Genomic DNA, 25,315 nt, shown 5'->3' with positions numbered 1-25,315 from the left:
CGCCGCAAGTGGGACACGTCCCGCGGGAGCGCGCGCGGCCCCCACGTGAGCGCGGACGCATCGATCGCGCGCAGGCGCGCTCCCGCCCGCGCGGCTCCTCTGCGCCGCCCCCTGAGGCGCATGCGCAGAGCCGAAGTAAACACTTCATTCCCTCCCCGCGGCGCTGCTTCCCTACACAAAGGCCACGGCGCATGCGCTATCCCCCTACCCGCACCTGCGTACTGTCCTGCTGCCGCCTCTCCCCTGCCCCGCGGCCTCTCGCGCATGCGCTGTGGGCACCCGCCGGCTCTCCGCGCAGGCGCTCCGAGCAGCCGCGACCTCGTCCCTCCCCCCGCCGGCCTCCCGAGCAGGCGCAGTGCGCAGCCTTCGCGTTCCGCGCATGCGCCATGCCCGTCTTCGCCTCCCCCCAGCTCCGCCCGCCCGTTCCCTGAGGTAGCTCCCCCTGCTCAGTCCCTTGTTCCCGCTCGAGCGGCGCGGTCCCGGCAGCGCGGCGGGGAGAGGCCGTTAGACCGCGGCGGCCCGCGTCGTTCATTCCCGAGGAGGTAGCAGCTTCTCTGGCCCCCGCCGCGGTCCCTTTGCGTGTTTCTGAGCGGGGCGGCTGCGGGCAGAGCGGTGCGGACCGGTTGGGGCCGGTTCCCCGCGCAGGCGCAGGGCCCCGTAAACAGGAAGCGGCGGCGGCCCAGAGCGGCGGAGACAAAGGGGTTGCGAGAGGGGGCAGGAGGGCCTCGGGTTGGCTCGGCTCGGCCCGGCCCAGCGAGCGGGGGTCCTGGCGGCGGGCGGCAGGATGGTGCAGAAGGACGGGCAGGCGGCGCTGGAGGAGCCCCAAGGCAGCCCCAACCCGGCCGGAGTGCCCGGTGCTCCCTTAGAGCCGCCGGGCGCCGCCGCGGGGCCGGTCCCGGGGGGAGAGGAAACCGACACCGAGACGGAGACCGCGCTGGGCTCCCGCCGCTTCCTCTGCGGCGTCGTGGAAGGTAAGGGCTCTGGGAGCTGTGACCGATATCCCTGGGAGACGTGGGGTGTGGGAGAGGGCGCGGGAGGTGTTTGGGGGGGCGGTATCCGCGGGGGGACCGGTCCCAGCTGGCGCTGCTGTTCCCCATCTCCTCTCCCGACCCATTGCGACGCCCGGAGGAGCCCGCTCTGCGAGGAGGGCGGTGCGCGGTTCTTGGCCGGGGCTCCCTCCGCTGGAGAGGGCTCTGGGGCGGGGAGGAGCCGCGGCTCTCGGGCGGGGCTGCGGCCCCTGGGGCTTGTGCTGGAAGCTGCTGGCGAGCAGGAAGCGCCCTTTAATGGCAGCCGTTCGGCGGGGTGAGGACAGGCCGGGCACCCCCAGCGGGCCGATAATTCCTAATGAAGGCTCGAGGCAGTGCTGTGGTTCCCTTGCTAGTACGTGTCTAAAGGAGGAGGTAGGAGAGAAAGAGAAGAGCTGCTGTGCGATTATCCCAACTGTACATGCTCGTCCCGAGCGCCAGAGGTTCAGCTTCAGTTTCCTGGGTAGGGAATAGGTGATTCCGTAAACATCTGTTCTGGAATTAATATTGAATGCTCCCTGTTCTCTAAAGTGTTGTAGCTTACTATTTTAATTGCGCTGTAGAACAGTGCTCTTCTGTCTTTTGGCACAGTTGTAGCATTAGAAGGTTTAAATTGTTGCAGAAGCTGCAGAATAAACTGACTCTTTGCATTTCTCAGTAACTACAGAATTTATCTGTGTTTCTGACAGGTCAGTTAAAGTAGGTGGTTGAAAACCAGCAAGAAAAATGGTTTATTCCCAACATAATAGAAGATTTGGAATAATTCTAAATTCCCGTGGGCTACTGTTATTTCAGTACCTATAATGAATCTCCAGTAGGAGAACAAAATTATTAACAGATGGCATGGGGAGTGAAACAGGCAGTTTATCAAAGTAGTATCTGCCTTGCTTGCATAATACCTTTTGTTCATATCTCGAAAAGACCATTTGACTCCTGTAAATGTCACTGTATAAAGTGCACTAGGCCTGGTTAGTGCTTTTATGTTTTTAGCACTTACTAGGAGAGAGATGTCTTTGCTTCGTTAATAGACTTAATTCTCTGAAGATGGATGCTAAATTTAAGGCTTTGGAGGCAGATAACAATGAAGAAAACTACAGATTCTAACAGCATGTTTTATCATGTTTCTGCCAATACACCTTGACCATGGATCATCTGTTTATCCATGTTATATCAGAACCATGGCGTATACCGTAATCATTTTTCTTGTAATCTTAGTCACATTGTTGGTCTCCTCTGCATTTGTTTTGGTGCAGGTGTTCTTGACTGTGCTGTGCATAAAACAAAGCAAGAAAATGGCCTCTGCCCAGTGAAGCAGTCTAACACTAGTTAGGAGTTACCAGTCTAACATTAGTATGTGTACAGGAAAAAAGGGAATAGGGAAGTGCTTAAAAACAAACAAAAAAAGCCACACCAAACCAAACAAAAAACAACTAGAAAAACACTTTTGTGGTGAAGGAGGTAAATGGTAGTGGGTAAAAACATGTGTCTCTTTAGTGACTTGAGAGAATTATAGGAGTAAGAGAAAAACAGGGATTAACTTCAGAAGTGTAGATAAATACTTCAACATAGTGCAGCAGTTAACACAGACTAGAGGTATGTTGAGATTAAAGCAATGAAAGAGAGAGTTTGGATCTTTTGTAGAAAAGGGAAGGGAAAATTAGCCAAATACTGGGTGTGCACTCTAAGAATGTGAAAAGCTCATAACAGATATAAAATGCGCTGTTTTGAGGAGTAATAAGATGTAAGAGAGTACTGGATGCAAAGCTCTGGTTCTCTGCCTCCAGGTTATTCTGACTTTGAGTGATGGAGAGTGTGGTAACTGGGATGAGGTATTTGGCATGATCTGTGGATTTTTGTATTAACCTGACTCACAGTCTTGAGAGAGTAATACAAAACCAGATCGATTTTTAGTTGAACAGAAAGATCCAAGAGTTGTCATCAGCTGGCGACATTAGTAATCTAAGGAATGTGGTGACAGATGGAAAAGTATCGCTTTGGATTAGCATGTTCTTTTCATTCTTATTTAATTAGTCTTTGTTATCCGATTTTCATGGTTTTTTTATAGTGGGCCCCTGCTCTGCTTTAGGCTAGTAGGTCTGAAACAGCAGTTTCACAGGTAAGGCAAAAGTGTTGTGAATGAGTTATGAGACATAAGGTACCACAGTAACTCAGTCCTTTTGTGGCTTCTTGAGCTGCCTCAGGACAGCATCAATCAGAATTGGGCAGCTCTAGTGAAGATGAGATGTATTTGTTCTGGGTGAAATAAACTGGGAGGTTTTCATGCCTTGCAACTGCTCTCTTGTTTGTTCCTCTGTTTAACTGTCCTCAACTTGTCACTTTGTGGTTTGTGAGGAGTAGTAGTTACTCAGCTTTGCCACTTCGTGGTGCCAGTTTGTCTAAGATCACATTTTGAGAGACTAATTCTTAGAACCTGGTTTAAGCTTAAAAGAACACCATTCACTTAGCAGGTAACTTTAATACTTGTTAAATACTTGTTAATACTTGTTAAAATATAGAAAATGCTTCTGTTGCATCAGTTTTGAGTTTTGAAAGGTCATAGGAGGGTGATTTTGACCTCCACGAGACCAAACATTTATAGATTTACAATAGTGAATAGTTCTGGAAATGAAGATATTGTCTACCTTTTGAACTCCTGGTCTATGGGGACTTCTGAGCTTTCTGTATGAGGAGCATCATTCATCATTGAGTGGCCATGCTGTTTGAAAATAAGAGCTTATTAAATTTCAGTGTTATTTTAAGCTGAAGCTTTGTTTTGAAGTGCCCACTTGTGGTTGAACTGTTTGCACATAGGTCTAAGTGAATTTACTTCACTGAGTGCACTGAGAGTGCTTTTTAAGGTATTATGTTTCTAGAATGGAAGGATTAGATTTAAAACCAGAAGCAATTACAATTTCTGTGGAATTCCATGACTTTGAATATACGCTATTCTAAAATCACTTGTGTAGATGTTTTTATATGATTATTCAAAGGCATAGTCTTAGCTTGTAAAGATGTGGGAATGGTAAAGTAAGATATCAACTTACAAGTTAATTTTGACAAGGAGCCTATTAAACCGAATAAAAGCAATGAAATCCTAAGCATTTTGTTAACTCACTTGTACACTTTTTTCGATTACACATCATCTACCTCAGTATGTATTTATATACTCTGTGTATTTAGCATTCTAGTCTGTACCATCAGTTAAGCATTTTTGAGCTGGTAAATATTTTCAAGTGTCTGCAGTGTTCACATTGCAATCCAATCTACTTTGTAGGTGTCCGGAGTGATAGTTTAATTAGGTTATGACTGTTCAGTCTGCTCTTATAATAATGCTGATTTTTCAAGGGTATGTGATCAGGAATACAGTTTGGATTCTGAAAATTAATTGCCTCAGTGGCCAAAATTATAATACCTTAAATCAGAGGTGTCAAACTCAGTTTCACCGGGGGCCACATCAGTCTCACGGTTGCCTTCGAAGGGCCGAATGTAATTTTACGACTATATAAATGTAGGAGTAATTACATTTATACAGTCCTAGAATTACATTCGGCCCTTCGAAGGCAACCGCAAGGCTGATATGGCCCCCGGTGAAAATTTTGACACCCCTGCCTCAGATCATAAGAAATGAAATAACCTAAGCTGATCTAAATTTAAAATGCAGTTATAACTTATTATGCTCCTAATGCTGTCTAGCTAAATTACCCCCCACCCCCTGCTTTGGGAAGCTTTTTAATGACTGTAGCAGAAGGAGAAGAAAACAGTGGGTTGTAATACAATGTTTCATGGAGCAGGCACAATCTAACATCTAACTGGATAATTTTAATCTTGTTTCTTGTAGGATTTTATGGAAGACCTTGGGTTATGGAGCAGAGAAAAGAACTTTTTAGAAGGCAAGTCATGCTTCCTCTTACTGCAGCACATTCCATCACAATATACTCATAATCTTCTACTTAAGCCTGAAAGGAATTATTGTTCTAACCTAGGGCAGCTTTTTGCCTAATGTCACTATTCTTGAGGGCTCATATTCACCTTTCCATCTTGCCTAAACTGAATTTATCCAATGTCAGTTGTGTGTAAAGTTATTATGACGTAGTAGTTTAAAACAATATTCAATGAGGAAAAAAATAAATTAGATCAAGTAAAAGAATTAGAATTAGATCAAGTAAAATGTAGAATTCCTGAATTTGTAGACTTTTCTTCCAATTAAGGCTTTTTTGTTATGTTCATAGACTTCAGAAGTGGGGACTAAACACATACCTGTATGCTCCAAAGGATGACTACAAGCACAGGATGTTCTGGCGAGAAATGTACTCTGTGGAGGAAGCGGGTAATTGCCTTTATTTCTCCTCTGTGTTTTCTATAAATAGACACTTGGATGAATTGGTCTTTACTACATATGCTTGTGTGTGTTTAATCACAGCAGCGATTTCCAGAGGTGAGTAGAGCGCTGTTCTTAATACCGTGCAGATGTATTTAGTGGAGCTTTGGTGAAAGCATGGATTTACTTCTTTTAACTATAACTCCACGACTGATTTCTAAAACTGCTTTTAAGGCTTTATCTTACGAGATTTACTTTTTTCCAAGGAAAGGTTGCTTAGGATTATTTCTCTGGCTCTTGAACATCTGGGCCGTATTTTGAAGTAGTAATTATTTGCTTCAGGAAAGAAAAAAGATTGATGAGCTAATAACATGCTCATTTGTGTGATTCATTAAGTGCGTGTCTCAATGAAGAGTGAGAGTACCAGTCAGAAAAGTGGCTTCTGACTGTTTAGTCAGAACATAAAGATCTTTTTAAACTGACGTAAGGCTTTTTATCCACCTCTGGTATTTATGGAATCTACGGTGTTTTATTAGCCTGTGGGGATTATCATTTTCCTTGCGTGAGGGGAAAAATGACACTTGCTTGAAATTAAGTAATCCTTCTTGGAGGCCACTTTGAATCACTGCAGAAACATGATCTAAAGGATACTGGAAGATAATTGCCAGTAAGAACAAAGATTGTTAAATATTCTGAAAATAATTTTCTTTATTAATTGTATGAATGATTCAATTTGAAGTTTGTTTCTTAAAGCATCTACTTCTGCACAGTGATGTTAAAAAAGCCCTTTTTCATGCCCCCTGAGCTTCAGTCATATGAATAGTATGTGAATCAGTGTCATACAGCATATTACTACATTGAATCATATCTTAGTATTTGTGACAAAAATTGAAAAAGTGAATAATGATTCTGGAACTGTTAGTGTGCATATTGAAAAAACAGCCCCCATCCACATTTGTCTTACAACATTGAGGTAGAGAATTTAAAAAATCTTTAACAAATTTTAACATGGAAAATAACAGTGCAAGGACAGTTGTTGTATTTCTTTTGGCGTAATTTCTGACAACTCTTCCAAACAGTTTGGTGCTCTTTGCTATGTTAATGTTAAGAAATTCCAGCAAATTATTTTTTTTTATTATTATTCTGGTAGCAGAGGCATCTGTATTTTATAATTTATTTATAATTATGTCTGAGATTTTAATTGTTGAATTCTTCTGAAATATTTGAATTTGATTTCCAGAGCAGCTAATGACTCTAATATCAGCTGCACGAGAGCATGAAATAGAATTCATCTATGCAATCTCTCCTGGACTTGACATCACGTTCTCCAATCCTAAAGAGGTATCCACATTGAAACGCAAGCTGGATCAGGTGAGTGTGACACAAACTCACCACAGTTGCGGTGCTACTTAATTTGAAAATGTCGGTACCCTGCTCACTCTTTCAGATTTTCACTAGCTTCTTTAATGTTTTCAGCACTAGTGTTCAGATGCTTCTGAACAATCCCAGTGGCTGTTTTCAGGTTGCATTGCGCAAGTGGCCAGTGATCATCTATATTAAAAAGAAGTCTTATGTTGGATTCTGAAGACTGTTTTGGGGAGCTTGTCTTCAGAGTAATTTAGGCCTTGAAGCCAGCATGCATTTCTAAAGCAAGAACTCATCCACAATAAACACCTTCAAAGGCAGACATACACATCATCTTTGTTCTGGTAATTGACTTCTTTGTCCAAAAGCTGTTACAGAGTTAGCTTTTTTCCAGCTGTCTTTGCAGTAAGATCAGCTTTAGATTGTTAAAACTCAAACAGATTGCAGGTCTTTAGAGGTCTGATCTTTGAGAAAAGCAGAGCAGTGGGTCAGAGATAGGCGTTCATTGTGAATAGATACTAAAGACTGGCTTGCCTCGCTTACCTTCTCTCCCCCATTCCTGTAGCTTTTCCTTTTAAAAATTCTACAGTTTGATTTTTAAAAAAGAAAAATAATTTAAAAAATTAAACCTTTTGCTCTTGTATCTTGTATTAGGTCTCCCAGTTTGGCTGCAGATCTTTTGCGCTGCTGTTCGATGATATTGATCACAACATGTGTGCAGCAGACAAAGAAGTTTTCAGTTCCTTTGCTCATGCTCAAGTCTCAATCACAAATGAAATTTATCAATATCTAGGAGAACCAGACACATTCCTTTTCTGTCCTACAGGTAAAATGAGATGAATAATTTTGTTTAGCCTTAAAGGAGGGGCCCTATTATCTTACTGGTTGAAAAGCTGGTTTAATATTTAATCACTTCTCTAAGGAGTATTTTGGGGTTGTTTGAAGAAACTGACTTATAAGGAAATGTCCAAGTAATCCAAATCTATGCAGACGTTTTGCCAAATCTACACATCTCTGAAAGGCCAAGCAAAGAAGGCAGCTTGATAGAATGGTTCAAGAAGTGTGAACTGAAAGTTAGGTTAAAGAAAGACCTCTGTCTGACTTGTACCAATATCTTTTTGCTTCTTGATCTGGCTAGGTGTTAGTTTCTTAAAATTTTCTTGAAGTGAAGGTGCAGTGCAGTCTGTGCTCACTTCTGTCATTGGTGCTAGTTTTTAGTAAGATTACCCACTTACTAATCACTGAGTTGATTTATTTATTTATTAAAAAATATAAGATGATTTGCACTCAGGTCCAGTCATTGCTTTTTTTAAATTGCAAGCTTCCTCTCATACCGGTAAGAATATTGTAAGGGAGAGAGAATCACTATGTTCAGTGATTCTTGCAAGGAAAATTCAATTCAGTAGCAATGTTATCATTGATAATCTGTTTATCACCTTACACTGTAAAAGTTTAGTTCTGTTGCAGACCTCCTCTTTAGCTTTAAAGAGACTTATGTTCTGGTGTTAGTATTTTTAGGTATTTGCACTTCATAATCAGTCTTAGGGTTTCTAATTTTCTTGCGTATTGTCTGCTGTAACCTGCCTTTCTATTTACGGACTTCGTTAGTTTTTTCCTAGTTTTGATGTTTGAGCAGTTTTAAATAAATTCTCTAGCCATCCTTTTGTCATTTTTATTTAAACTTTAGACTTTGAGGCCTTTCTTTATTAATTTTCTAGATGTTTCTCTTCTCAAATGGTAGTATTTTCTCAATGTGTTCGTGGGACAGTTGGGTATGTTGTCATATGTGTGTATCCATCTACTAATAGTGACATCTTTTTGTGTACAGAGTACTGTGGAACTTTCTGTTATCCAAATGTTGCCCAGTCGCCATATCTACGAACTGTAGGAGAAAAACTTCTCCCTGGCATTGAGGTGTTATGGACAGGTAAAAATTGTTTGGTTTGTGTTTGACTTTTTTTTTTTCTGTTAGTGTTAAAAGTGATTTCCTATAAGTATTTAGTAAAATGAACTGTCCAGCTACTCAGGCAGTAAATCTTCAAGTATATGCAAAGCCCTCTGATTATCCTGTTTTCCTCTTAGGTCCGAAAGTTGTATCCAAAGACATTCCAGTAGAGTCCATTGAAGAAGTTTCTAAGATCATCAGGAGAGCACCAGTTATCTGGGATAACATTCATGCTAACGATTATGATCAAAAGAGGCTTTTTCTTGGGCCTTACAAAGGTCGGTCAACTGAGCTCATCCCTCGACTAAAGGGAGTTCTGACCAATCCAAACTGCGAATTTGAAGCCAATTATGTTGCTATTCACACGCTTGCAACCTGGTACAAGTCCAACATGAATGGAGTGAGAAAAGATGTAGTGATGAGTAAGTATGTGTAACTGTTTGCCGGTATCTACACTTAACCATATAAGTCATACTGCTTTTTAATTTTTTTTTTTAATGGTTCTAGCTTTTCCTTACCAACTTTTTCTTTCTAAGATCACCTAGCATTTTCTATCCCATAAGCGAATGGCAGTTGCCTGAAAGATAATGGACACCTACTCTTTTATTGACTTCCTTGGAAGAGAATCTCTTAAGTCTCGAGAGGTATCTGTAGTTGTATGAAACGCTCTCTCAGCAAACAATTTTAATGCTCAAATTTGACGTAAGTGTCCATGGATTTGATTGCATTGGAATAGAAGCAGTTCAGATCAAAAGAGAAACTCTGAATGCCAGAATGTCTAGTTTCTGCATGCTGTTTTTGTGTTGACATTGATGGTGACCATAGCATTCCATTTTGTCTAACTGGGATGTAATGCTTTGTCCTTCTTTGAAGTAAGGTTGTTGAATGCCTTGTAGAACGTGACTTTTTCTTTTAAATGAAACTTGCATGATAACTTTTTAAAACTTGTCTCTGTAGCTGATACTGAAGACAGTACAGTTTCTATCCAGATTAAATTGGAAAATGAGGGGAGTGATGAAGACATTGAAACAGATGTTCTCTACAGCCCACAAATGGCCCTGAAGTTGGCCTTAACAGAGTGGTTGCAGGAATTTGGAGTACCTCAGCAATACAGCAGTAAGTTTGGTTTGGTATTGTTCTGGGGTTGGTAGAAAAGTGGGGTTAAATGTTCAGCACTTGCATTTAGGTTATTTTATAGGTCATGGCAATTTGCGTAGTTTTCAGTTGGAAGTATTTTCTGCCTTACTAATCAGAGGAACCTTAATAAAGAGGAATGCTTGTCGTTCTGCAATGTGTTTGTAGTGCCCTGACTGATCAGCAGAAGCAGCCTTGATATATGATCCTTTGGCACTTGATACAAGACAGGAAAGAGTCTGGATCTTGCTAGTCCCAGTTGTTACTAGGCTTCTATGGGACCTGAGAGAATAGGAGGAATAGTCTTTTTTTGAAATAGGTGTTAGATTATCGTAAGTATTAGTTCTGCCCTGGAAAAGTCCATAATCTTCCAGTTGCTTTACTTTTCTGAGTTTCTGTCTACGGTAACCAGCTGGGTTCCTTCCAGCATTATACACCTTTTTCGTAGCAATGGGAGCTTGGGATCTGAGGTGAAATCTGCTTTTCTCAAATTTGAGTTTGAGGTGGTCAGAGTGCCCTTCTCTGATAACTGGTGGGAGAATCAAAGAACCTCTTCTCCTCCCAGCTCTGCTCTGGTACAGCTATTCTTTTGAACTGCTGTAGGGTTTCAGATCTTTCTAAAACTCAGCTGCAGCAAAAACATTGGGTGAGGAGTCATAATTAAGGTGTCATCTTCCTCTGTTTTCACAGAATAGTTTAGGTTGGAAGGGACCTCTTGAAATCTACTAGGCTAACCACCTTGCTCAAGCAGGGTGAGTTTAGAGCAGGTTGCCCAAGACCATGTCCAGTCAAGTTTTGAATATCTGTGTTCCCTGGGATAAAGACATTTTTGCAATGGAAATATTTCGGCATCGATCCTTTTATTTTGAAGTGTGCTCTATATCCAAGTGAAGCTTCAACAAGTCAGTTGATGCAGAGGAAAAAAGTTAACTTTGAGAACTTTTCTGATGGTGTAGTCAGAAATGTTGCAGGCAGCACATAAATATTAACTAATTTTCCAAACTTTTTCCCCATCCTATCTTTGCTTATCAGTCATATAGTGGGGAAAATTTGCCAAAAGACGAGAAATTACAATGACAAAAGCGAACAGGCCAAGTACCAAAAGGAAGCTGCACTGATCAGGTGCCAAGGCAACAGAATAATCCAGGATTTGCAGAAGTTGCTGATTTGAATGTTAGTTGGGAGATACTAAAAACTTTTAACTTGTTGTTTCTTATTCTCAGGTAGGCAAGTGGCCCACAGTGGTGCTAAAACTACGGTAGGGGATGTAGGGCCTCTGGTGGCACCATCCTCTTTAAATGCAGCAACTGTGGTTACTACAGTTTACCAGGAACCCATCATGAGTCAGGGGGCAGCGCTGAGCAGCGAGTCACCAGCCTTGGTCAAGGAAGAGGAGAAGAAACAATCTGATGAGGAACCAATGGACATGGTGGTGGAGAAACAAGATGACACAGACAAGAATGCTAATCAGATACTGACAGATATTGCCGAAGCCAAGATGGCAGAGGAGCTGAAACCAATGGATACCGATAAGGAGAGCATAGCTGAATCCAAGTCCCCAGAGATGTCTATGCAGGAAGACTCTGGTAGTGATATTGCCCCTATGCAGACTGATGAGCAAATTAACAAAGAACAGTTTCTGCCTGGGCCAAGCGAAAAACCTCTCTACACCGTAGAGCCTGTGACATTAGAGGACTTGCAGCTTCTTGCTGACTTGTTCTACCTTCCTTATGAACATGGGCCCAAAGGTGCACAAATGCTGAGAGAATTCCAGTGGCTCAGAGCAAATAGCAGTGTTGTCAGTGTGAATTGCAAAGGAAAGGATGCTGAAAAAGTGAGTGTATCTTGTTTCTCTCCTTTTAAATCAAAATTCTGAGCAATGTTATCTGATGTTGGTAATAGAGATTGGTGTTCCACTTCCTAAAAGCTGAAGGATAGTGTATAACTAACTGCAGGTCACAGTCGCTTTCATTCCTCCAGTGCAATCTACTGTTTTAAGCCTTGTTGTGCCATGTAGCTGTGAAGGCAGTCTGGTGTCTGCATTTGACCAGTGATCACTGTCCTGGCTTCACTTCATAGAGAATACTTGTGAATCATGTGTGATGTGGTAGTCCATGCTGCTAAAATGAAGTCATAAACCATATAGTCTTCCTCCATATTTAGACTCCCTCTCCTCCCTAGAAGGCTGTGTTTGATCTTGTGGACCTTTTGCTTCTGTTCGTAGATAGAAGAATGGCGTAACCGAGCAGCCAAGTTTGAAGAGATGTGCAGTTTGGTGATGGGGATGTTCACTCGCCTCTCCAATTGTGCCAACAGGACAATCCTTTATGACATGTACTCCTACGTCTGGGATATCAAGAGTATTATGTCAATGGTGAAATCTTTTGTGCAGTGGTTAGGTAGGTGCATTGGGAGCCATTATAATCCCAGATAGTGTCTTTTTTTTTTTTTTTTTTTTTTCATTTTTGATTAGCCCACGGGGAAAAACGAAGTATTAGGCAAATGTGTTTTCTTGGATGTGGGGTCTGGTTTGGCCCTGTTTTAAATGTTTTCCTGTCTCACTATTTGAAGCAATGCTTGCTGTGAATTTGCTTTGGTATTATAAGTGAAGTCTGCTGGATGCTTAAGCTTGGAGACCTTGATTTTCTTCTTGGGCTAATGAAACTTGAGTCTCAGCTGACACGTAAGTGTTGACTTTAACTTACTCTTGACTGAATGCACACTGGACTATGCCATGTAACTCCTTGGACATCCTGGTGTATGGTTGGAAATGACACTACGAAATGTGACCACATCAGCCATCTGCTGCTTGCTCTGTCTTGATAACGTTATTGCTGTCTTCAACGGAACAATTGCAGAGGTGACCTTTCAATGGGCCTGGCCAAGAGGAAGCCAATCCTCCTAGCCCTGTGCGCATGCGAGCTTTAGCGTAAGGCTATTCTGGTGCAAAATAATATCCTTTAAGCACTTTCCAAATTGTTGAGATTTTTTTTTCTTTTTTCTTTTAATTTTTTTGTAATGGATGGAAGCTGTGGAGCTCTCTAGACAGATTTAGTCTGAGACTTAAACTGATCTTGAAAGAGTTTTTTCTTTTTTTCTTTTTTTTTTTTTTACCTGAAAGATTTTTAGGAGTTCTGAAGTTGGCAGATAGCACCAGCATGGCCTAGGTGATTCTAGTGACCTCATTTCACTTTCAGGTTTCAATCCAGCTGTAAGGAATATGCTGTGGACTTGCTTGACGTACACAGCAGGCAGCAAAGCTGATGGTCTCATGTCACACTTTTTGTAGCTGTCACAAAGCTCACAGTGGTTAACCATTACACAACCTTGGTCTAGTCCTAGTGTTTGGATTCTTCAAATGATACTCTTATACACTGGCAGGTTTAAGCAGGAACAGAGAAGACCTGTTAAGTCATCAAGTCAGTCTGTATTCAACAGCTTCTTGTGTTTTCTGCTTATTAAATATCTGATCCCTATATGTATGGTCGATAAAAGAGGAGAGCTTTTAAGACTGCCTTCTGCAAAGTACAGAGAAGAAAACTAGCTTGGGAGAAAAACTCAGCAGTATTGTAGTATGTTAACATCTCTGCCTAATGCTCTTTAAAAGCGTTAGTTCATGCATTAAGACCAGTGTGACACAACTCCCCAAATTGTCTATTCTTGCTGTATGTTGACATCTAATTAGAAAGCAAGCTCTCTTTTTGGTAACATATCTGTTTAAAACTCCAGGCCAAAGCTCTATAAAGAGAATGGTGATTCCTGTAATCTCTAAGCATTGAGGGCCCAACTTAAGACTGCATTTCAGAACTATCGAACTACCTACCGATTTCAGCTGAAATTGCCTTCAGTTTTCCATGTCCCTGTAAAGTTGGATTCAATCAAGTCTTCAAATGCATCAAATGTTTGGCATAGTACCTGTTAAAAGCCAACTCGGTAAATACGGGCTCTGTTAACTTTGACACTGTTCAGTACCAGTAGCTGGTATTAGATAGTTGAAAAATTAATTTTAAGAGTTTGATAGTGTAATAGTCTTACGCTAACAGTGCTTCTGTGAGAGGGGATGCTTTTGTCTTAACCTTGCATTTTATCACTAGTGTAAATACATATAGAGCAAAAGCCTTTGATAAAAGACATCATTGTATCAAGCTAAGTACATTACAAATCCAAACAAATTAGTTGTCACAACGGTGTGCTCAATGGTCCACTGAATGTTTACTTCCTTCACCTCTCCTCCCAAGTCCAGCTAGCATTCAGTCCCTTAAATTAGTGTGGCTGTACAGTACTATGGATTACTAATGACTTCTATTGTCTTCTTCCCCATTGTGTACAGATGGGAGAATCCTCAGCACAAGTTTCTACTGCTATTGGATGGACAGCGCCAGATGTTCACAGCGCGTCGTCATTAATTATTTAAAATGGAAAGGTTTTGTCTGTGAGGCAGCTCAGTTAGATTAGATGTGCAATAGGCATGACCTGAAGTCACATTTGCGCAGCGACTAAGGCATTAACAATGTTTTTCATTTATACAGCTCTTCATTCATGCAGCTCTTTACTGTAGTAATTGGAAGTGCTAGTTAAGTTGTAGTCTCAAAGGACAGACAGATAATGTCTTCCAAGTTATTGACTAAACCCCGTTGTGAAGGGTATCTTTTTATGTGAGAATTGTAAAATGTGGGAGTAAACCAAATTCAAATTCTGATGTTTGGATCATTTCTGAAATTTAGCATGCTTAGGGTAGTTTGTATTTAACATATATTCCTAAACTCTCATAAATGTCAAACTTGGCACACTTTGGGACTCTCTGACTAGCACAACATACTTGTCTGTACTGATCTGAGACTGTTACTTAAACAGGAGGTAGATTGCTGTCTACAAAAGGAAAAGAGTATTTGCGCTGCTCATCTTGTCAGAAAACTAGGCGGGTAATTGAAATCGCCACTCCAGATACAGTGCTGCTTTTTCCCCGCCCCCTTCTCCCCCCCACTCCCCCCCTCCAGAGTTGTCATTTATGTTAGTCAGTTGTTGAAGGCTGTGGTGTCTTGCTGGCAAAAGATTATTAAAACCGAAAGAGCTAATGGAAGTCTCTTTCCTAAAGTAAGTGTAAAGCTGAGCACTTCAGTGGGCCTGCTGTGGCTGGTTAATCAGCAGGGACCCTGGTGCATCTGGTATGCTTGAGGAGGAAAAAATCGAGATACTGAAAATCTAGTATTATCTGTGACCAACAGAGTGTACTAGTTAATTCCGGTTAACACTATTTAGCTTTTTAACCTGTCAGCAGCATTGTGAAGGTACAGCCTGGTTTATGTAAATTGGCATAGTTTCTTGCAAGAATACAGTTTCATACAGCTGTCCTGGCTGCCTGAGCTGTTCCAGACTGTTTGCATATATTGCCAATCCTAATTTTCTGACAAGATTAGAAACAAATGTTACTAAAATGTGACTTCAGAAGGGTTCATTTTTTTTCAAGGGGCTGTGATAATGGTATTTGTTTGATCTAAAATTTGCAAGAATAGCTATTGAGCCATGTAGCTTCCAAGATGTCATGTTTCCATAGGTGAAATGGATGTTTCTGCCACAAATATTTTTAAAAAGTAGTACAAAATGCCTGGGAAGCTTACGTGATTGTGCATGGCACCATCCTTGTGCCATCTGGAATGAGGTGTGTTAGCTGAATCACCTCACCTGTTCTGAGACTAGTCTGTTACAGGTAATAAAAAATGTGGAATACTGCAATTAGTGTGTAAGCACAAAATTTTTATAAATCATACATTATTACAGCCTCTCCCCAAGCCCTGGATTCTAGCTCAGTTAGAGAGCTTTTTCCACAAGTGTGTATTAGCTTTTTGGACATGTTAGACACCCAGGAAATCCCCCTTCTCGTAACATTCTCCGCTTGGATCTGATCTCAACAGGGTGTCGTAGTCAATCTTCAGCACAGTTCTTAAGTGGAGACCAAGAACCCTGGGCCTTTAGAGGTGGTCTAGCAGGAGAGTTCCAGGTATCAATATGACTTCACAACTGAATGACATTTTCTTTGTTTTATGAGAAACCTTTTGTTGCACATCAGAGGTCTGGAAGGATTGGTCTGCCGAAGGCTTTCTGGTCCAAAGCCCATTAGCCTTACAGCTTGGTTTAAAATAATTTTCCTCCCCTTTCTACAGTAATTTCTCAAGGAGATGCTGCCTGTCCCACGCGCATGCGAAGCGCAGCGGCTTTAGTTGTACATTTCACATTGTTTCTTTGCAGGTCGCACAGCATTTTTATCTGCGCCCGCAATTGCACAATGCGCGCATGCTTGTCTGCCAATGGGAATTCCATGAGCAAAAGGGATAGTCATGCAAATTTTGATTCTTCTCTAAATAAAGCTGTAATACGCTTTGTTGCAAATGTTTCAATTGGCTAATATTCTTAAATTCTGTTTATGCCATGTTCAAATTTGTTCATGGATTTTTCAGGCGCTATACTTTTTCCCCCCTCACAGGTGCTCTGCGCGCAGCAAATTGAATCAGCGCATTGCTTTTGGGATAAAGCGTCCCCTCTGGCCAGTTAACCCTCTTCAGACCAAACCTTTCCTCCTGACATCCTATGTTCTTGTACAGAGACAGTGTAGATATGATTGGTAAAAAGTATTTTAAAGCAGATAAGATTAATAGGCTCTTAATGTGCTGTTTCAATTGCATATTTTAAAACACCAATTGGATATTTTCTATTCAAATAAGGTCTTTGCATTTGTAAAGCATACCAACCCCACTTTCTACTGGGGTGCCTGTAAGTAGCAAATGTTAATTTGGGAGTCTGCAGTGCACACCCAAGAGTGATGGCTTTTGCTGTTCATATGGTCATATTAAGTATTTTGTTTTCACAGCGTTTGCTGCCTATTGATGGGGCAAATGACCTCTTTTTTCAACCACCTCCATTAACACCCACTTCCAAAGTGTACACCATACGACCCTACTTTCCTAAAGATGAGGTAACTGCTTTTGACTTGCTGTTGTTAGTGGTGTATTTCCTTTTGTGGCAACACTGGTTACTGCTGGGTCCCTTCGTCCCCTTGTGAAACAGCTGTCCCACTGTCTTGCACAAGGCACAAATGCAAGCTCACGGGAAAACTGAGATTGTGTGACTTGCCTATGGTTCAACAATGTGCTGTGCAACAGTACGTGTACACCCTCATCTTGATTCCCAGTCTCCCACCCCCCACCTTTTAAAATGTATGAGTGCCTTCTCTGTTTCTGAAAGGCAAGTTAAAGTTGTTCCCTCCTGGAAAAGGAATTTTTGCAGTGGGAACACGAGCAATGGCTTAACCTTGGGGGGAGCGTGTATACCTGTTCACTCAGTGATTATTGGGGTAACTGCTGGTATTTGCAGAGCTGTATGGGCAGAACATTCATATTGTGTCTCAAAATGTAGTTGTAAAATGTGATATTTTAGCCATTCTTACTGGTTTAATTACAGTTGTAAACTTTTTGGTCTGGTTTGGAAATAATTGTTGTCAAGTCTGCTTCAGACAGAGTGTTTGATACTTAGAAACCAGACATTTTGTTTTAACCTTTATCAATGAGAGGTTTTTTCCCCTTTTTTTTTTTCTGAACAGATCGTAGTGTAGCTTTACTGCTACTAGTTTAGCAAGAAGAATACTTGAAAATAATGTATCAACCAATAGTTAACACTCTTTATGGATGCAGTTTAAACAATGTAAGGATTAATGTAGCTTGAACTTTTATTTGTAGCCACACTGAGATGAAACATGTTTCCTTTGAAACATGTTGAGCATGCAGCAGCTCAAATGAATCAGGACTTTGAAGCCAGCCAGACAGGGCATGTCCTTTACATGGCAAATACAAAGCTTTTTTGGTCAAAAGTGTAACTTTTCATATCATTGAACATGTGACTGATACAAATTTACTCTTTAAAGAGATTCAGCTGAAAGCCTTTTAACATGCAGAAAGTGGAGGTGTGTTTGTTCTTCAATAGGGTTAAAATGTTGCACTTGAACATTGGAGGTTTTGAAAAAGGACTTTATATCCAGGGTATTGATCTTCACTCAGTGTTTGGTAACTAACCCTGGGTATTAATCTTGTGTTGTTACAAGGTGCAGGAGGTTGACCTCCAGCCTTCACAACCAATCAACTTCACCACAGTGTTTTTGATGAGCAATTTTAAGGGTTACTTTTGGGGAGGGGAGGAAGATAGACCTTTTCTCACAGATGAGTATCCTTGTTCTGTGTAACTTAAATGTGCGTCGGTTCTAGTTTACAGAGGAGCTGTTAACGAAATCTCTCTAGAACAAAGTTGTTAGCTTTTGAATGCAACCGATGACTTGAGATTATCTCTTCTTTCCTCTTAGGCTTCTGTATATAAGATCTGCAGAGAAATGTATGCTGATGGAGCTGATCAACCTTTCCATAGTTTACCAGATTTAATTGGAGACAAGTATGTATTGGAATGAATGACCTACAGAGGTGGTTCTGAAGGATGAAGTCCTGACAATGTATTTAATTTGAACTTTTAAAAGTGTGTGTGTGTGGAAAGAATGAAGATAACGTTTGATTAAAAACAAAACAAACAAACAAAACCAAAACACAACAAACCCTGCCCTCTGCAGGCCTCAGGAAATTGGGGTTTTGTTATTTTAAAGATACCGTTGACAGTTATGTCTTAGTTTGGCTCTGGTCACCTGTTGTGAATTGTTAGAAAAAAGACTTAGCTGAAACCTCTGTTATGAGACCTGTGCATTATAGTATTCTGTTATTTCAGATTTTGTGAAAGTATACAGTCTATAGTTACCCCCTGGTACTTTTTCGAACCTAGTGTAGTTTTTCAGGTAATTGAATTTTTGAGGACCAATCTCCCAATGGACTGCCTTGAGTTTTTTCTAAAATACATATTATATATTACCTGTACCAACTTTTAAAAAGAATAAGCAATGACAAGTGAGATGAAGTAAAAAAAAAAAAAAGTGCATTAAGTCCAAGCTGTAAAATGAGCTACTTTGAGGTTTGGGGGTTTTTTTGATGCCTTGAGTGTTTAATTTAGGTAGAACTTTGTAAAGAGACTGCTCTGTGAGTGACAGGAAGGTAGTTAAGAAAGGACGTGTAACTGGTATAACAAATACCCAAAAGAGAAAATGGAAGAATGAGGAGGTAATGGCAGCAGAGAAAACTGAGGGCAAAAGGTGAAGGAAGTTTGTGTATCTGAGGCAGAAGGGCAGTAATGTGTAGAATTAAATAGTGGGATCCTGATGTGCAGATTTTGCTCATAGCTGAATTTTGACAGCTGATAAATCTGTTAATTAATACTTTGTAGCAACTAATTCTGTGACTAGAGGACTCTGTCACTTCTTTGGCTGACTCTAGAGTCTCCTCCAGAGAACCCGAAGAGAATACTTGTTCAAAGTGACCCTCTTTTGACTGAATTTGAACACTTCTTTCTGCAGGTTAGTAGGAGGTCTACTCACTCTCAGCCTGGATTACTGCTTTGTCTTGGAAGATGAGGATGGCATATGTGGCTATGCTTTGGGAACAGTTGATGTGACTCCTTTCATTAAAAAATGCAAAATGTCTTGGATCCCTTTCATGCAAGAAAAATATACCAAACCGAATAGTGACAAGGAGCTCTCGGAGGCAGAGGTTGGTATAACTCATGAGATCAGAACTGTATGCTGAAGTCTTTCTTGGAGGGATTGAAGGCATGGACTCTCAGTGCGGGTGAACCAAGAGACCCTTTATTTCCACAAGGCATTTACATTTATAGTTAGTAGCTGTTGTACACACGTTTAACTTTCTGTTTTAATGGGCTTATGGCAGCTGTCCATGTGCTTAAAGTTAATCTTGCGATTGATTTACTTAATCTTACATGTGCTCTGGCAGTTTGGCTAACACATTGTAAATATCTTTTCTTGTACAAAAACGTTCTGGTTTCTCATTCTATTTTGGTCAAGGTCGTTCCAGTAACTCAAGATGACTGTCTGTAAGATACTCTACATTTCTTTCCAAAGCACATCATTGTTTTAATTTCACATTTCGAGCTTCTGTGTAATTCAATTTTTGTACCTTTCTGAAGTCTTTCGTGAGCACAGTATCTGATATCTTAGACGGTGACAGTAAACTTATTCATTGCCAGACAGTTACAGCTGTGTGTTGTCATACAGCCATGAAGTGTAGTAATCAATGCAGTACATGTAAGCCACCTTAATCTAGAGAAAATTACATTTTGAAAATAAAAAATTGTTTCTAGAAAGAATAGTTACCACCTTTGCTTTGGTGCTTGAACACTGTCTGTGGCATTGTGCCTGCTACAGCTGTGATAAAGAAAAGCCTGGAGGAGGAGGTGTGGTTCTGAGCTTGAAGTAGCTCAACAAGTTTGAAGTAGTAACTTTGAACAGAGACTCTTCCTGCAAGAGTTTGGGAGATGGCAGTTTATAGATTTGAGGGGATTGCATTTAAACTTAACCCAGGGGAAAAAAAAAAAAGTGAGAGTTGCTAATGTTATGGTTCCTTGTGCCATGGAGTCCTGGTTTGGGTTGTTATGGTAGTTATATAAGAGAGGAAGTTACATGGCTTGTTTACTTGAGCCAGTGCTCCCGTAAAGGTTTTAAAACTCAGTAACCAGCAGGGGGACTGACTTGAGTATATTTCAGATTTGGCTTTGTCTATTTCTGCATTACCTTGCTCCTTGTTCCATTCCTGTGAGTTGCATGAAATTAACATCTGATGTCACATTCTCAAAGACCTTCCTGGGTGATTGCAATAGTCTTTAGTAATCAACAACATCCTTTAGCGATCAACAAGGCTTATTTCAAGCTAGAGACAAATTTGCCTTTGTTGGGGCATGTAGTCTAAGATAATTGCATGGACAGGAAAGGTGTTTCCAGGCTGCTGTGAACCAAAGAACACGTGGAAGGTGTTGTGGCTTAACCCCAGCCAGCAACTAAGCACCACAGAGCTGCTTACTCGTCCCTGGTGGGATGGGGGAGAGAATCAGAAGAGGAAAAGTGAGAAAACTCGTGGGTTGATATCAAGACAGTTTAATAAGTAAAGCAAAAGCCTTGCACACAAGCAAAGCAAAACAAGGGATTAATTCACTATTTCCCATTGGCAAGCAGGTGTTCAGCCATCTCCAGGTCAGCAGGGCTCCATCATGTGTAACGGTTACTTGGGAAGACAAACACCGTAATTCTGAACGTCCCCACCTTCCTCCTTCTTCCCCCAGCTTTACGTGCAGAGCATGATGTCTTATGGTGTGGAATATCCCTTTGATCAGTTGGGGTCAGCTGTCCCAGCTGTGCCCCCTCCCAGCTTCTTGTGCACTGCCAGCCTACTTGCTGGTGGGGCGATGTGAGGAGCAGAAAAGTCCTTGGCACAAGGTGTTGGTTATGAGTTGGCTTATGGTTTTTCTTACTTGAAGTGTGGGTCACTGAGAAGCCATGCCAGGAGTCTTGCATTCCTCCTTTGGCAGTCTGAGCAGCTTCTGTAACTTACCTTTTGTCTGGAGTACAGAGAACAATTCAGCAGGTAAGGAACTAAGCGACCATCAGAGGTGCTGTTGAAAAGCATGCTGATTTAGAAGTACTCTATGAGCAAAGCAGCATCCCTTAATAAAGATGAATGAAAATGAAAAGCTGGATGATGATTAAATGTCCGTTTCCCATACTTTTCAGAAAATAATGCTAAGCTTCCATGAAGAGCAAGAAGTATTGCCAGAATCGTTCCTTGCCAACTTCCCATCATTGATAAAGATTGATATCCACAAAAAAGTGACAGATCCAAGCGTGGCCAAAAGCATGATGGCCTGCCTGCTCTCTTCTCTAAAGGCTAATGGTAAGCTGCTTGCATTCAAAATTCCTTGTTTCCTAATTACATGTTAGTTCTAGGATGCATGGCAAACTCAGGAAGGTTATATTATACCATGTTTGCATGTCAACCCGCCACAGTTGGCACTATAGATTTGGGTAAATAATTAGGAAAGCTTTCAGATAGCTACCTTCTGCTGCTGGCTTTGGCAAAGGTAGCTTTTCACTTTAGCTGTTATCCTGCAAATTAGAAAATAGAAAGAACTGAGGGAACAATTTGGTGGTGAGACCACACATTTTTACATCCTAAACAATGCACACATGTTTGTATTTCCCCTGCTGGCTTTGGTAATGATACTTAGGTGTGACAGTGTGCACTAGTGGGTAATTACCAAAACCTTCAATATGGGAAAGTACTTGACTGTCTGTCTTACTGCGCACCTGAGGTTCACAGTTCGTTTGTGCCATTTTTTGCCCTCTTCTAGTGCTATTTTCTGAGCCAACATCAGTGTTTCAGGATGCTTTTAAGTGAAATGAAAGGTGTGCAGAGGGCTTGTTCAGATGGATAAGACGTCTGCAATGTGCAGTCCCTTTAGATTTATGGCAACACAGCTGACCATCCCCTAGACTCTTTTGGGGCAGTGTGCTCCATATGGAATTGGATCAGTGATTTCATTGGGTTTAAATGTTAAAATAGATGGGAACTCTACTAATACTTGATGTCTGTGCTTTTTACAGTAACTCTTTTCCTACTGTGTTTTGTTTTTCTTCCTTCTTCAGGCTCCCGTGGGGCTTTTTGTGAAGTGAGACCAGATGATAAAAGAATCCTGGAATTTTACAGCAAGCTGGGTTGTTTTGAAATTGCTAAAATGGAAGGATTTCCAAAGGATGTTGTTATCCTTGGAAGAAGCCTGTGAAGTGCTTGGCAGTGAACTGTTCCAGTACTGTAGTCCCCTAACAGCTGGGCAGGTAGTGGTGGGCATCTTCATATGGTCTAGCTGCACGAAGCCAGCAATAAGCCAGCTTGGTAGAAGGGGCTATGTGAAAATCACCCATCACACATTCAGACTGTAATTTTTTCTAAGAGGATAATGCTGCTGAAAACACTGTTTTAACAAAGAGAAACCTTGTCCTCTGCTGGTCCTGTGTGAAGTGCCAAGGAGTCTTGCATGGGCTAGAGCTTCTCAGAGGAATCCCTCTCAGTCAGCGCTGTGGTTGATGACAGTTTTCTGCATTTACATGTCAACAGAAAAGTGGTCTCTGGCAGAAGATCTATAAAGATGCAGGGTTTTTTTTCTCTGTCATAGAGCAGGATGTGCAACTACAAGTTGCAGAAGTGGGAGGGATTGCTTGTGTTAGTCAGCAAATTTAAAGATAAGTAGCTACAGTTCTATTTTTTACTATCTTTATGCTTGTTGATAAAGCAATGACCCATTGTCACTTCTAATGACCGTTGGTTCAAGCTTTGTGCTTTGTTGGGACAAATGTGCAGTGGTCTGTGGCAGAAGTCACTTAATGACAAACTTGTAAATTTCAGTGTATATAAACTTAGCTGTATGCTGACTAACTTTTTGTTTACCGGTTTTTGTAACTTTTTCTTTTGAAAAGTGAAATGGTATAGGGCCAAGATGGCACTTTTGAATAACCTAAAACCACAACGGAGAACAAATCTGTCCTCAGCACTGACCTTTCTTACTGTGCCTCCTATCCAGGGCTAGAAACTGACCGTCTTGGGTAAGGGGAGTGGATCCCAAATGATCCTTCCTTCACAGGGCAGTTTGTCACTGCTTGAGGTCCTCATCATTCTCCTGGGACTGAAACAGCAATTCACAGGGTGGTCTTCTGAACTTGTTAAATTTGGTAACATTTGCACAGGATTGTGGATGAAAAACGATGAGAAGGAGAGCGCTGGCCCGCAGCTGGGACTTGTCCTTGGAACAGTCACCATGTTTCAAAGCTTGTTCGTACTAGTTTGATTAAATCAGGTTCTTAAAGTCCTGCACATTTTTATCAAATAACTTTTCTATAAGAAATGTCACAATAAGCACATTTTTACACATTATTTAAATGGTTACCTACTTTTAAATGTTCCAAGAGTAATATTTTTACCCAGGTCTGACATGTTTGGCTATGGGATGGAATCAGCGTGGGATGGGATCTTGTAGTGAGGTAGTTGCATCATTTATGAAATTGGTATTTCACAGAAGTCCTGGTGTCCCAGATATGTAATTGGCCAATGGTATATACCTTGCAGTACCTTGCTTTTTTCACCTGCTGCCATCAACTGTCTTTATCTTCCTTTTTAATTTTCCTGGAGTTTTTTTCAGTGGTGTGTGAAGGAAGTTCAGTTCCTTTTACAAGCCTCCAGTTACACAGAGGAAGTTAGGCAACCTATAATGGATGGCATTAAGACTGCAGTAATGTGGTCTGCAACCTGTAAGGAGATGCCGCGTTTGGCTTTCTGGTGCAGTCACATGCAGGATTTTTTTGTTAGTTTTGTTGGTTTATTTTTTTTTCTTTGCAGAATGTGAACAAGTTTTTTAATGCGGTAGCAAAGTATTTAAGTTGAAACAAGTTCATTTCATTTTTAGAGACAGGTACGGGGTTGTGCTATGGGATTTCATGTAAGTCAGAGCTGAATGCCACTAGTTTTTATACAGCTTTGAGTGCATGTTGAGTAGCTGATACCTTGGTTTATCAGGTGGGAGAGTTTTGTTTCTTCATGGATACCAGAGCCAACTTATTTTATCTGAACGCATAACATGACAGCATAGGATGCTTGTGGCCTTATTTCTTGGCTTTTAAGGAGTTGCCACATTTTTCTCTTCCTATGACTTTATTATTATTACAGAAATTAATTGTATAAGCCTATGGAATGTCGGGCCAATACCATCATTCTAGGATTGTAAAGTGATATGTTGACAAATCTTTCATGGTTATGAATTTTCATTAAGGTTGGAATGCCACTTTCATTAATCTGTTTTTAGATGAACAGTATCTGTAGCAGAAAAAAAACGACCTGTAAAACTATTTGAAGACCATGCAAGAAATAGAATAAAAATTGAGAAGTGAATGTAAATAAGAAATGTGTACTTTGTGTATGAGGCTCCAGAATCAGAAGTGGTTCAGCAATGTATGTTACACAATGTGTGTTGGATGTGCTTGGGACCTTTTTCAAAGGCAGGTATTCAGTGACCCTTCAGAAGTACTTGCCCCAGAGGTTTTCGGGGTGTCAGTGACCTTTTCTTGTTGGCCCTTTTGTGAGTAGTACCAGTTGAACTTTACCTGTTTGGTGAAAAACAATTACTTCAAAGGTGGTCTCCAGTGTCTGGCAAAGTTAGTGTGAGCCGTATTGCAGCAGTGCTTGTTCGCCCTCTTACTCTCTTACTTTTTTTTTCTCTCCCTTGCCAGCTGCTGGGTATAGAGGTCACTAAAACCCAGGAAGGCCTGCCAACAGAAATAAGGTGAGGGATGAAGGGACTTGAGGGTCATGTTGTGTGTAAGAGGCAAACATTGTCACTCCACAGTCTAGCCTTGGTTGTACATCCACAAAATATGAGTTGTGAAGCTGAACACCTCAGACAGCTAAAGCAAGGAGCCTCCTGCTTAGAATGGCAGCCAAACAAAAGGGCTGGGTCAGATGTATTAAAAGCAGCTTTATCCTAAGGTCAGTTCACAAGAGTTCATCCACCTGCTGTAGAAAAGCATGGATTATGCAGCTATGTATTGTGGAGAAC

General features: G+C 41.2%; 1 protein-coding gene across 1 annotated transcript; it reads left to right on the top strand.

The window, feature by feature from the left end:
- Positions 1-410: 410 nt before the first annotated feature.
- OGA (O-GlcNAcase) lies at positions 411-24,643 on the top strand. The gene is made up of 16 exons (XM_065638738.1): positions 411-971; positions 4,864-4,915; positions 5,255-5,352; positions 6,584-6,714; positions 7,363-7,534; positions 8,537-8,635; positions 8,791-9,075; positions 9,611-9,769; positions 11,011-11,621; positions 12,012-12,186; positions 15,700-15,785; positions 16,653-16,757; positions 18,135-18,220; positions 19,224-19,416; positions 21,447-21,606; positions 22,359-24,643. Exons 1-16 carry the CDS (start codon positions 785-787, stop codon positions 22,493-22,495), a joined length of 2,736 nt encoding a protein of 911 aa, XP_065494810.1. The 5' UTR covers positions 411-784; the 3' UTR covers positions 22,496-24,643.
- The last annotated feature ends 672 nt before the right edge of the window (positions 24,644-25,315 follow it).

Source organism: Caloenas nicobarica, chromosome 7 (genome assembly GCF_036013445.1).
Source record: "Caloenas nicobarica isolate bCalNic1 chromosome 7, bCalNic1.hap1, whole genome shotgun sequence".
NCBI lineage: Eukaryota > Metazoa > Chordata > Aves > Columbiformes > Columbidae > Caloenas > Caloenas nicobarica.
Note: the sequence above shows the minus strand (reverse complement) of the source record. Positions and strands in the feature narration are given on the sequence as shown.